At 41.8% G+C, this 14271-nt stretch overlaps 1 protein-coding gene across 3 annotated transcripts in view; it reads right to left on the bottom strand.

Annotated features, from left to right (window-relative positions):
* Positions 1-3020: 3020 nt before the first annotated feature.
* NUAK1 (NUAK family kinase 1) overlaps positions 3021-14271 on the bottom strand; it is a 61001-nt gene continuing 49750 nt past the window's right edge. For 2 of the 3 annotated variants that reach the window (XM_034778310.1, XM_034778328.1), the window contains 3 exons: positions 8712-8831; positions 8244-8376; positions 3021-7103 (listed from right to left, as the gene is read on the bottom strand). In XM_034778310.1, coding sequence (XP_034634201.1) covers positions 5950-7103; positions 8244-8376; positions 8712-8831 — 1407 coding nt within the window. In that variant the 3' untranslated portion in view covers positions 3021-5949. The remainder of the gene's footprint in view (positions 7104-8243; positions 8377-8711; positions 8832-14271) is intronic. The other variant, XM_034778319.1, reaches the window with a different exon arrangement.

Genomic DNA, 14271 nt, shown 5'->3' with positions numbered 1-14271 from the left:
AACTTCAGAGGGGCAGAGCACCTAGTGTTGCTATTGGATGCTCCGTGGAATGAGCAGGGGGTTCAGTCTCATTATCCATGTAACCAGTCCCCAGAGGCACTCAGCTATGAGCAACGAGACCGATATAAGTACCTAGAGAGAGCTGGCGTTCGTGAAGGCTCCATCCTGTATTGGATAAAATGGCATCTTTAAATGTCAGCTCACGGAGCATGTATATGCATATGCAAATAGGAATGAGTATAATGTCCTTTATGCCAACGATATGCAGGATTATGTATGCCCTGCTGATATGTATGTCAACTATTGTATGTACTGAGGGAAAGTCGATACAATGTTTTAAAAAGGAGAATAGATCCTGATGGCCAGAAATAGAGCTAGGGAGGGAATCCAGAAAAGCTCTGGCCCAACCCAAGTTCAACTAGTTAGTTATTCATGACAAAGTTGTCTTGATTTGAGGCAGAAGCAGACAGCCCCTCATGGAGTACTAGAGCCAGTACATAGCTAGATAGTGAATGTCATTGTTCAAGGGAAGAAGTATCAGTAATTCTTCTATGTAACACCCTGAAATGGGGACTGCTGAAGATGTCAGGGGAGCCTGGGATGACACAATCAAACACATAGTTGTTCAAGAATTGTCATCCATCTGTAGTGATGGACCTGCACTTTTGCAACATTGCCTACAGAAACTATCTTTGCACATTAAAGAAGCACATTTGAACCACCAAGATATGTGTCTGCCTAAACTGAGTAGTCTTGCTATATATGTAGCCCAGGCCTTATTTGCCCCTCACGCTCTTTGGGGTGTGTTACATCCTCACTTGTGGGTCCATCATTTAGGCCCTGATCCTGAAAAAGCTTAGACACATGTTTACACTTTACTCATGTGAGTTGTCCTCTAGATGTTGGTAAGTAGTGACACTGAAATCATTGGGACTACACACATGAGCAGAGTTATGCACTCACTTTTGAGGCTCAGGGTGTTAGACTCTAAATTCCTCAGGGCAAGGACCTGTGCATACTAGGACACTCCAAGCATGGCTATGGACTCTATAAAATAAACAATAATCATGGGCACTTTGCCTGTGTGTTACGTATCTCCCAGGGCAGTAATTCCCTTCTCCTATCTTATCCACTCAGTGAAATGCCAATAGATATTTGGAAGCAATCTGATCCAGTAGATGAGGACTGGGACGAGTTGACCTGGGTTTTTATTCCTGGCTAAATCACAGATTTACTGCATGACCTTCAGCAAGTCACTCATCTTTTGTGACTCCATTTCCCCAGTTTTAAAATGGGGCTAAAATACCCATCTTTGTGAAGTGTACATGCTTGGAGATCTATAAACACACTTGCAATTAGTACTAAATGCTCTTCGCTTCCTTGCCCCACGGCCAAGCTGTTTAGATTTTGTCTTCCAAAAGTCAATAATTTAAAAAAAAAGTTGCCTAAACTTCCCTTTTTTTAGTGTGTGTGTGGCAGGGGGAACGGGGAAGGGAGGGAATCCAGACAAGGCTTCCCAAGTGCTGTCACAGCATAGTCTGCTTTCCTCTCATCATAACCACCTCCCCCACCACTTTATCGGTAAGGAGGCTCCAAGGCATGCCCTCTCCCTCACCACACAATTTAGTCCTTATCAGCATCAGGTACATTAATGTTATGACTGACTCTGAATATGCACTTAATACTTTCCTGTGTCAATTACTGTAAAGCTGGCTTAATTACTCCCTTTGTAGTGTAGTAATGTATGTTTGCTTTGGTGTTCTATTGGTTTGTGGTCACTATTACCCTGCTCTGTTGGGTAGTGTTGTGTTACTTAAGTCCTGCACCGAAATTCCTGAGTTCTAACCAGATCAGGGTAGAATTAATTAGAGAATGAATTCACATGGCACCCAAACCTCCTGTAAGTAAAAAACAAAAAAGGCACCTGGACTGACTAACTCAAGCAAGAGGTTTATGCAGCCTCACTCAGAGCCAATGGCAGGCCATTACCACCATTCCCTTTATTGAAATAGGTCCTTGACACCAATGGGAGACCCAGTCTCCGGCTTCCCTCACTGTGACCCCATATTGCCAAGACAAAACACCAAGATTTAATCTCTTAGCATCAAAAGCCTCCAATTTTCAAGTGGACTCCAACCAATTAAATCAAAAGGAAACTCCCTTTTTGTCTTCCACCAGCTGACTGCTCGGGTTCGGCCTGCTGAAAGCCGTATGACTAAAACCACAGCACATCTGATAGCAACATATGGCTGATAACCTTTTGTCCAAACAGGCCTTCAATTACATCAGCAGGAAGATTTAAAATAATAATACATTTCCTTCCCTGACCAGGGAGGGGAAGGGACTAGTGTTGGGGGTGTTGCTTGGCATAAATAAATTTGCTGTTGCCTGGCTGTGAGACAGCCTGTTCTGCCCTCACCTGCAACATACCTGGCTCATGGATCTCAATCTCGAAGAAAGAAGATCCCAGTTAGCTATTCTTCTCTGTGCTATTTTAATATAGATGAAAACCATGGCTTGTTCATGCCAAATCTCTCTTAGGGTATGTCTACACTACCTGCCAGATCGGCAGGTGGCGCTTGATCCAGTGGGGATCGATTTATCACATCTAGTCTAGATACAATAAATCAACCCCCAAGCGCTCTTCCGTTGACTCCTGTTCTCCAGTGCTGCGAGAGGCGCAGGCAGAGTCGATGGGGGAGCAGCAGCAGTCGACTCACCGCGGTGAAGACACCACGGTAAGTTAATCTAAGTACGTCGACTTCAACTATGTTATTCACATAGCTGAAGTTGTGTAACTTAGATCAATGCCCCCCCCCACCCCTCAGTGTAGACCAGGGCTCAGCATGCAAGTCTCAGTGGCCACCCATATTCTCTTCAAATACACAAATAAGCCAAAAGCTTTGAGTAAACAACTCAGTACAGTTTGCTGGAGATGCTGCTGTATTTTTGCATGAGAAGTTCATTGGTATTTGGCCACAGTTGATCTATATTTATTTAAAGAGAAAAAAAATCTTACATTCAGTTCATTTTATTTTTATTTAATAAAAAACAGTATCAGGTTAAAAATACAAACACTTTGGGTGATTATCCAGCGTTTTCCCTGTGTGCCTTCTAAAGCCAACCAATGAGTGGAAAACAAAACAAAACCATTTTGGCTGCAGCTGTAAAATAATGTTGCACCAATTAAATTACACCAAATATATTATTATACCTTTTTGAAATGGCTTTCAGACCAATAAATAAAAAAAGACAAATTCAAATAAAAAAGAAGTCAACTTTGTATTACAAAAAAATTAAATAAAAATCACAACACTAATAATAATGTGCAGTCAAGTTTTTTTTTTCTATTCTTCTAGGAATGATAACATGCCAGTAAATCCCTACATGACATTTCCAGTTTGGCAGCAAGCAGTCAATCATTCATTCACATTTGTACACAAGATGGCAGGCCTGGGCAAAAATCTAAGGAGATCTGAGCCTTTGGGGTGCTTCTCAGTTCCTCACAACAGCAAGCTGAGGTCCGTCTCCTTCATCTTGAAACCTGTATAAATCATTTACCCATTTAGAGCCAGATTCAAAGCTGGTATCAGTCAGTGTAGGTCTACTGAAGTCAAACGCCATTAGGTCAAGGGAAGTAGGCTGATTTACACCAGCTCAGGGTCTGGCATCTTAAACTCTAGGGCATATAGTTAAAAGAACATCGTTTGCCCAAGGCTGCAAAGCTCACCTGAATTGCTGAACCCATGTGGTCTCTAGTTCACATTTCCCTAAAATGGAATATGGCAAACCTGTCAACTTTGCACCCCTCAAAATAGTACATGGATTTTTGAAGAGGCAGAAACAACACATGTAAACCCTTGGGAGGACAGGCTGCCTCACTATCATACTGAAACCCCCCTTCTCAAGAGAACAGTGAGCATTTGCTTTGTGTGAGAACACCACCACGGATGCCTTTTACACCTGGGCTGAATTTTGGCCAAGTGTCTCCTGGAGGAAAAAACCTCTCCATTGAAACAGAGAAGGCGATTCAGGAAATTAAAACTCACCCACCTTTATGCCTGTTAATCCTGCTGATTTTAAGGAGGAGCTGACAGAGTGAAGTACTGTGACACACAAAATAAGGAGTTTGCAAGCTGGGAAGCAATGAGCAATAAAGCAGCTCTTTGTTCGATCTTAAATCTATTCACATTGCTATTCTGGATTCTCCGCTAATGCAAATGGAACTTGGTACTATTTCTCTATGGCTTTTAGGATTTTAGAGCATGCCCAGAGAGAGTGGGCCAAATTCTGCTCCCAGCTGAAGTCTTGGGGTAAAGATGAGAGCAGAATTTGGCCCATTAACCTCCAGTTGTTTGTGTGTTTGGACTGTTAGGGCTGTAGCCAATTTGACCTCACAGGCCAAATTCTGCCCCCAGTCACACCAGTGCAGCCCCAATGAAGCCCAGGGCCATATGTTCATGTAAATGAGATCTGAAACTGGCCATATGACTCCAGTTTGCCCAGGCCTGTCAAACGCATAGTGCCTTGCTAACTGAGGCTTACATTCAGGTAATCCAGTAGACCCAAGTGGTACCTTTATGGGAGTTGAAGCCTTAAGTCTGGATATTTAGATATATCCAAGGAAACATATACATTTTTCTCCTTTTCAGACTACCACTGCTCATGCAGTACCAATTACAAATAGAGATAGATATCTGCATTTTTACAACAAATCCCTTGTCGAGTCTACTGTTCTCATTCCAGCACTCATAGTCAAATTCTTTCTGTTCCACTACTACCTACTTCAAAGCATTCTTATTTGGAAAAAGGCACATTCTCACTGATTCTCAGTCCTCTGTCCATTTACTACATGCTACAACCTTTTCTTAAGCTAACATTCTAGAAGCAAACTATTCTCCACTCTCAGATACATGCTAATAAGCAAGGTGGCACCATTTGCTGACAGTGAAAGTGACTGAAATCTGGATTTTGTGTTTAATTAACCCTTGAGAGAATGTGATAAACACACCCCCTTCCTAGGCATTTGTTTGGCTGGCAATCTGGAAAATGTCACAAACCTAGTAAATATGTTGGGGGTGGGGAGCAGAAATCAACTAGCCATTTGCAATGTACAACTTTTTCTAGCTCATACTATGGTTTCAGTTCTTGTATTTTTTCACTATTAGTACTGATAGTCAGATACGAATCTGTGCTCCTTGCTAGTGAGGAGAATGACATGGTAGCTGGAAAATGTGAATCTGTAGCCACATGCCTCAAATTTTCTAGGCACACCACACAAAGGGTGACTATTTAAAACTACCCTTCCTATAGCACATTCAGAGACATTTAAAGCCAAAAGGGACCATTGTGAACATCTACTCTGGCCTCCAGCATAACACAGGCCATAGATATTTCACCCAGTAATTCCTGCATCAAGTCAAATAACTTCAGGATGAACTAGAGTATATCTTTTAGAAAGACATCCAATATTGAGAAAGATTTAAGTGATGAAGAATCCACCACCTCCCTTGGTAAAGTTGCTCTACTAGTTAACTACCCTCACTATTAAAAATACCTGCCTTATTTCCAATTTGAATTTATCTACGTTATGCCTTTGTCTGCCAGATCCTGGTGGTGGTGGTATTATTTATTTCTTTGTACGATCACAGCACTTAGAAATTCTAATCATGGACCAGGATCCCACTGTGCTAGGCACTGTATGTTTGCATCCCATATGAATATTTTCTTTGGGCAACTAGGTAATACTTTAATAAAGCAAACTAAAAGAGTTTGCATAATGCTTAAAAGAAGACTTTGGGGTTTTTACATATGTCATGATTTTCAGCTGAGAATGCGCATTCAACCCATTTTGATGATCCTACCACTGTCAGCAAATTGGTAACCAGGCTAACTCCATCATAAAGGTACACGTGACAACTCCCTTCCCTTCCCACCCTCTCCACTGTGCTAGTTGAGCTTGTTGCAGATCTCCAGAGCTTTCTTGTAGACCTGAGTCACATCATCCATGTCCGTGAGAAGGGAAAAACTGCTGTCCCCCAGCCGATTTCGATAACGTTTCAAATGCTGTGGGCGTGGGCGGTTCTGGAGTCCTTCAAAATCTTGGATCTGGAGGAAGTTTTCAGCAGAGACACAGCTCCGTATCCTTTGCCTGTTTGGCCTGCTCTCTTGCAAATCTAGCAAGTCAAAGGAGTCACTGGACAAAATACTGTCATCACTAATCACACTAGAAGGGCGACTGTAACTTCGAGATAATCTATCACCAGGCAGGACCCCTTCTTCCATGGCTTCCACCATCGGTGTTTCAGGACTGACCAAAGCAGAGTCAATGCTGCTGGTGGAATACTTGCTGTTGTGTTTTAAGATGCCCTTACGTCTATAGGAATGGCTATGAGACCCAATTCTTGATGTTTCAGTGATGCCTGGGGAAGTGTCACTGTTTTCTGTCTCATCCTTATTGTCCAACAATTCAGAAGATTCACTTCGTTCTGGAGAAGAGTAGTAGCCAGACTCTCTCTGCTGAGTCTTCTTTAAGATTCCTTTTTTTGGCATGAGGGAAGACGCTTTAGTGCCGTATTTGCTTGCTATTTCTCCCTCCATGGCACTCTTAATGACAACACCAGTCCTACACAGTTCTTGCTCTATCTTAAAAGCGGAGGGTAAGGCTGGGTTGACCACTCCTTCAATGAATCCTGCACTGTGAGACCGATGCTCACTGTTGCTCCTTTTCTTCAAGATTCCTTTGGGCCTCTTGGAGGTTGGTTTGGATGCATTCTCAGCCCCTCCTTCCTGGATCGATTGCACAATGTCATTTTCCTTCTTTGATTTTTTCAGGGACCTCTGTCGCTCCAGTGTAACTTCGGAACCTTTGGGTTTGGAAAGGCACTTCATTTTGGTATCAGTCTCTGGCTGGAGACCCGTCGAACGGTGATGCCAATCAATAAACCTAGCCAGCAGCGGGGACTCTGATTCTCTCAAGGCATCACAGTCACAAACGCTGCTCTTGTAGCCCCAATTAACCCACCAGTGATTGGCTATGTCTTCGATGGTTGCTCGGCGCTCAGGATTCACCATCAGCATCCACCTGATCAGACCACGAGCATCTACGGTCAAAGAATGACATTTAAAATAGTCAAAATAGAGACATCTTTGTTTTTTCATTTTAAAATGGAAATATGGGCAAGACAGATTAATAGAAATTATGCTTCTCAAAACAGGTGAAGTGAACGTGCTATGTGGGAAGACTTTGACCATCAATTCAACTTCAGGAAATGAAATTAAGTGCTATTTCATATCTGAAGCCACATGATACACCCAAGCAAATGTAACACTGGCTTTTCAAGTAGATGAGTGTTTTTCCTTATTAGTGAAGGAATCTAGTGTAGGCACTGAACTTTACATCAACCCAGATTAGTATAAGCCTTAGAGGAAACCAAAAGGGCACTCAGGTAGTTCAAATTATGTATATTATTAATTTTGTATCTTTGGTTTTTTTAAGAAAAGAGGGGGAGAGAAAGTAAAATGCAATTATAATATAGTCTTTTATGTATTTTTAAAGATAAATTTCCACAAAGCAAATTAGGTAGGAATAACCAAGAGGGAGAATATGAAAAATGGTGGCAAACAAATGATGAAAAATAAATGCCTAGTGAAATTTATTGATAGATTCATAGATTTCATGGTCAGGGACCATTATGATTATGTAGCTGGACTAGAATGTTTTGGTGCCTTTCTATCAGGGTTCTAATCATGGTGGCATTCCCTTGTGTAATATTAATTGTGAACATATTGGTATTAAATTCAGACTTCAGAATGGGTTTTTGGGCCAAGTGGTTGCTTCCCCTATTCAACTTCTCTCTGCTTTTGATATATATCACACAATGTAGTTAGACTAGAAGACTGATCTGTATCAGGACCTTGTATCAGTTTACAGCTTGTCTGAACAATTTCGCTTGCAATAGCTAACAGACTTTCCACTGTCATAGATCTAGTTAAAAGACCCGGTTAAAGCTTCCATAAGGCAATAAAATCTATCTGCTGTAAAACTTTCATTTCAAAAGGGCTTTTGGTAAGGGCTCTATCCAGATGGGAACTGATGGCAGATGATGTTTTGAGAGGGGATGGGAGATCCTTTTACTTGTCATTCTAAAGTGACACACCAGAAAATGCTGGTAGAGGCCAAGTCAGCCAGCCATTCTGAACTCCGATCATCTCACTGCATTACACCAGCTCTTTTTTTATACCTGAGGGCTGTGTTGGCTCACGATATTCTCCGCTGCTGATCTGCCTGATCAGATTTTTGTGATCAAAGCCATCAAAGGGCATCGTTCCATAAACCAGAGTGTAAAGCAATACACCAAGGGCCCAGCTGTCGACCTAAAAATACATAGACAAGAAGCGTAAAGGCTAGAAAAGCTGATCCCTGCAGTCTTCCAGACCATTAGCACCACAAAAGCAACGGAACATCCAGCTGTGCTTGGTTACCAGCATGCAGGTATTTAACAGCTGACAAAGTGTAAGCAAAGCAAATGAAAGTAACAGAAGGCAGCTTGAATACTTCCAACCTTGGAGAGGCCCAACATAGTCTATGTGTGAGATACTATCAGGACAGAACTAATGTTCATGCTCATTATTACCAAATACAGATCGTACATGTGCCACCAACACAAGATTAATTTTAATTTCATTTTCCTTCTCCCGTGCCCCCTTACCTCTGGGCCTCGATAGGGTCTTCCATTAACAATTTCTGGGGAAGCATACAGTGGGCTCCCACAAAAGGTCTGCAGAAACTTGTCTTTGTGATAGAGGTTGGAAAGACCAAAGTCTGCAATCTGTAAAGACAAAAGGGGTCTGTAGTACTGACATTTACCTTATGAAAAGATAGGGATGGAGTGAGATCTACTGCTTAAATCTTCAGGATTAGGCACCAGGACTCTTGGTTTCTATTCACAGCTCAATCACTGGTTCCCTGGACGGCCATCAGTAAGTCATTTAATCCTGGATACCTCACATAACTTTGCAAGGATAACTGGAAGAACCTGGACCTTACTATCCGCTGGTTGCCCTGCACCATGTGTAGTCATTGACACCAGTGCAAAGTGAGCATAAAGTGCTACCATTCTGATGTGGCTGCACTGGTCTAAAAGCCTACACAAGGTGTAGGCAAACTGAGAGTCAGGCCCTTAGAACTCAACAGGAGAAGTGAGGCAGTGGTGTCCTGGGGACCCGGGGATAAGATTACAGAAGGAAGTGGCACCTGAAGTCATTTGGAGCCAATTATAGTAGGGGGAGAAAGAGTAACACACTGTCTAACCTTTCCAGGTTCAATAGGCTTTGATCAATTACGCCATTATGGATTTGAATGGTCAACCAAACCAGTGTGCCCTCTGTAAGGCAATAAACAGAAGTCCATTCTGAATTGGAAACAATGGACCCAAATCCTGCATTCCTAAAAATGCCCCTTGAGATTGTTGGGACATTTATTTATTTCTTCTAGTCCAGCAGCTCTCAACGAGGGGTCCGGGGCCCCCTGGGGGGCCACAAGCAGGTTTCAGGGGGTCCACCAAGCAGGACCAGTGTTAGACTCACTGAAGCCCAGGGCAGAGAGCTGAAGCCCAGGGCCCTGAGCTCTGCCACGTGGGGCTGAAGTTGAAGCCTGAGCAAATGAGCTTTGTGGGGCCCCCTATGGCATGGGGCCCCAGGCAATTGCCCTGCTTGCTATCCTCTAGTGCCAGTCCTGGCTTTTATATGCAGAAAATCAGTGGTGGTGGCACAGGTGAGCCATGGAGTTTTTATAGCTTATTTGGGGGGGAAGGGGGGGCTCAGAAAGAAAAAGGTTGAGAACCCCTGGTCTAGTCTCTGCTCTTGTTCTTATCAAACAAAAGTTGAGGATTGTGAGACTGTGGCATAAAAACTCTCACATCCCTTACATTTTCATTGTTTCCCCAGCACAAGGCAACATAGCTCAGTTTCATCTTGTTTTTGACCCAAATGTCTGTGTCATAGAGATCCACATTTTTATTAATGTACACTATTGACACAAAAATGATGGCTCACAAAACTTAGAATTGGTAATATTCACAGTAGCTTTCTGTGCAGTTACCCCAGAAGCCACACTGCAGCTGCAGGCACAGTCAAGCTGTCCCTTCACGGGACAAATCCTGCTCACCATACTATCGTGGCTTCAATGGGACTATCATGTGAGTCGGGGTGTGGCTTCCTTTGAGATCCTGGGGGGAGAGTAGCTTGCCAACCCATATGAGGTTCTGTAGAGGGGGTGGATGATCATCTAGGATTATGTTACTAGGAATTACATTGCTGGAGCTTTGCTGAGTTTAAATGCCTTGATAGACATTTTTTTCTTATTTAGTTGTTATTTAAATTACATTATAAAAATTAATCCAACACAGTAGCAGGGTAGCAGAAGCTGCTTCCTCTTCCCCTTCTGCAAATCTCTGGGAAAAGGCTGAGCCTCCCACCATAGTAGAAAAACAGTGTAGCAAAAAATGGGGCAGAGGGTTGGGCCCATAAAATGCAAAAGACCATTCAGCCAGCAGAAGATGGTTTAGGGGTGCAGTGGAGTGGAGCTGATAAACACACACAATAATGGCTGCCAGGGATGCAAGAAGGGTAGAAAGCATGCAGAGAATACATGAGACAAGTATGACAACTTGTATCATGGTTCCTGCCATGATAATAGATGGCCTAAACAAAAAACAATACAAAAAACAAATAAACAGAACGATAAATTGGGTTTGCCCCTGTTTTTGCATCTTTATGATGTATAAAGGAAGCTTCAAAAGTATTTTTCAGACCAAAAAGAAAAATACTAAAAAGGAAGGAGTTTTCTATTGAGGTTTTTTTTTTTCCACCTTATAAATGCGGGCCTTTTCTACCATGAAGAACTAGTGATATTATGACATCATAAAAGACAAAAAAGCAAAAACAGAATACTGTAATCAGAAGGCAAAGAGGATTTTTTTTCAGCATTTAAAACTTTTTGTCGTTGTTTGCTCTTGCTAACATCTACATAACTGCAATGTATAATCAGCATTTAGGAAAAAAGAGGTTCTTGTTAAACTTTTTTGACACCCCTCACTCTTTTGCCTTTCTCTGAGACACCCCCCACCTCCAATGTTCTGCCGCAAAACTAGGGAATGCCAGACTAAAAACCAAAAATAAGCAGCAGGGTGGAGGAGAACTTCCAGGTTTTCTTTATATATCATAAAGAAAAAAACGGGAGCCATGTCCATTTTTTGCTTAAATCCTTGGTCACCTTTAAAATCCTATTTATCCCATTTCAAGCTCCCACCTCTAATATTTTGCTGGGGTGCATATGTGTGTGAGAGTCCTGCAGATATTTGCAGCTCCTAAAGTAGACCTGAAGGAGTAGCTGATTTCTTTCCATTAATAGTACTTTATCCCATTCCAGTATAATTATTATAATTTGAATTTATTCAATATCCCAACTAGTGCATTATCAATCTGTTGTAGCAAATTCAACCCTTAAATAAGTATGTTTTGTAAAATCTTCACTGGATGGCTGGAATACCATTGAATGGGGTGTACTACTGCAATCTGCAGACATATTCTCATGGCTCAAATTGCATTTAATTGCCCTAAATTCCACTTTCTTATCAAGTCACTCTGACTGGCTTGCAGGAAGTTGGTTTTAAGTCTTATGAAGTGTGTCCTGTCAATCAGAAGAAGAGTGGAACCAATTCAGTGTTAAAACTTTCCTGCTAGTCCCTGAGCTTTGGTTTAGTTCAGGATACAGCTAAGACAGGGGCAGACACTGCACAGTATGCTTCCTTAAGAAAATACATTCCCTTAAGGCCATGGAATGTATAAAATGTGTGTATATGTGCATTGACATATATAGGGCTACACATACCACTCTTCACACCAAGGAACTCCTAGACTTGGACATTCATGTTTTCATTTTGGCCATTCAGGAAAAGGGTATTTATATTACAATCCACTCCCATACTCACAGACTGATATTTATCAGATTTTCCCGTAAAAACTGTCGTGCCCCCCAAAACAAGATTAATAGAAGCCAAGATTACTTCATGTTCTTGGCACTTAAATGGAGCTAAAGCATTAAGTCAAAAAACCTTCAAAATTGGGAAGTGCTGGCAGCAGGCTTTTCTTCCCTTAGCTTTAGGAGGTGCATGTTACATGTTTACTGTTAACTACAATAACCTAGATGTAATTTATTGGTTGGTTATATGTATGGATTGTAAATTCCATGAAGTGTGCATTCATTTAAAGAACTTGGGCCAGGTCTTCAGTAGGTATAAATTAGCTTGGCTCCACTGACTTCAATGGAGCTATTCTGATTTACATCACATGAGGATCTGGCTCTTTGTATTTCAAAGCAGACTAAAAATATATTTGGTCCATTAAAGCAGATGAATGACTGAAGAATTTACATGCTAGGGGTGAAATTTTCAAGAATTACATGTATCTACTGTGAACAAACTGCCTGTTCTGCATATATGTAATCCCCATGGGTTACCAGCACTTATTCTGGCTTGTTTCCATTTTAAGGCCCAACCGAAGGTGCAGTTAGCAGCTTCTTGTCACTACTACTTACATTTTTCTCTCCTGCTGTCACTCTGTGTCATTTTAAGTTTATCATATCAACAGGAGTTTTGGTCTTTTGGTGCTGCCTTAGCCCTACTGTCTTTCTAGCCATTGATTGCACAGGCATGTATGGGGCATGATTGTGAAAGAGGGTGACCCCCTTCCTCTTGGTACAAAAGGCATTGGTGGGAGACTGCAATTCAGTTGAGCTGAGGGGAGCAGCATAAGGGGTAGCTGATTGGGAGGATCTATGTATGCAGTGTTGTTGCAGCCATGTTGGTCCCAAGATATTAGAGAGACAAAGTGGGTGAGGATCTATCGTTTATTGGATCAACTTTTGTTGGTGAGAGAGACAAATTTTGAGCTAGACAGAGCTGAAGAAGACCTCTGTGTAATTCAAAAGTTTATCTGACTCCTCAACAGAAGTTGATCCAATAAAAGATAGATCCTCACAAGGTGGGTGAGCTCATTCGACATACAGAGACTCTTAGTTTCCAGCATTCCACACAATGTTTCAAATTAATGAGAGCTGGAGGAGCAGCAGTGAGAGGGAGGAAGCTCTTATTTGGACCAAGGTCGGAAGCCCAAAGTAGTAATAAATTCATTTTAAAGTAAATTGTATTGCTAGCAGCTGGGAAGTGAGTCAGGACAGGGAGAGGCTAATATTTGTTGCACGATCCCACGCTTCATTACCACATGACTTAAACTGACTATTGCTTTATGTATATTGCACGGTATACAATGCAATAAAGATTGTAATATTTTTTCAACATAGCAGACTGTGCTGACTTGGGGAATCCTGGGAGGGATCAACTCATGAGATTCCACCCCATTTTTCTGCTCCAGGATAAAGATGGTCAATATCCTGGGAGAACCATTTTTGAGCATGGACCCGTGACTCTGTTCCAGAGGCAGGGAAGTTCAGTGGTCAATCTGCTAGTAACACAAATCAGACAGGTTTCATCATTATCAGTTTCCTTTCTTAGTTTAAAAAATGTTTTTTCTTTCCTGACATAACAGACTGTCCATATTTGTTATAATCATTTACTGGAACTGATGTAGTGTCTAAGAGCCTCATTCATGGATCTGGACTACCGCTGTGCTAGGTGATGTCAGCACCATTACTGACATGCAGAATAGTAACACTCTGGGTCCAAATAACACCGTGATTCAGTTCAGAGGTCTTAGCATCATCATACTTTGCAGAGTTATATGATTTATCCATTGAGATTCTGTGCTAAGGCACAATTTACCAAGAAACTGATTATGCAGCCATTTGCTCCAAAAATGCAACATAATACTGATGGCTTAGGACATTAAGTACTAAGCTATAGGACTGCAATGGTCAGTTCTAAGCCAAAACTAGTATGGTGGTTTTTCTTTACTTCCAAAGGATCTGAGCACACAATCCTTCTCATGAGTGACTGAAACAAGACATTATTTATGATTTAATATATAACAGCTCCCCCCATTTCAGGGAGTGTTCAAGAAATGGTTTTCAGGGAACACCACCACCATAGAAAGTCCTTTGGTAATCTAACCATGTAACTTAGATTAGAGGCCCCTACGCACTCTGATCTGTGGAACAGTGGGGATCTTCCCAACTGTCTGGATTCCAATGATGCTACATTTGTCAATCTTCAAACATTGATTCTTCCTGTTTGTTGTACTTCAGTCCATGAC

This window comes from Trachemys scripta, chromosome 1 (genome assembly GCF_013100865.1).
Source record: "Trachemys scripta elegans isolate TJP31775 chromosome 1, CAS_Tse_1.0, whole genome shotgun sequence".
Lineage (NCBI taxonomy): Eukaryota > Metazoa > Chordata > Testudines > Emydidae > Trachemys > Trachemys scripta.
This window is presented reverse-complemented; position numbering and strand designations above follow the sequence as displayed.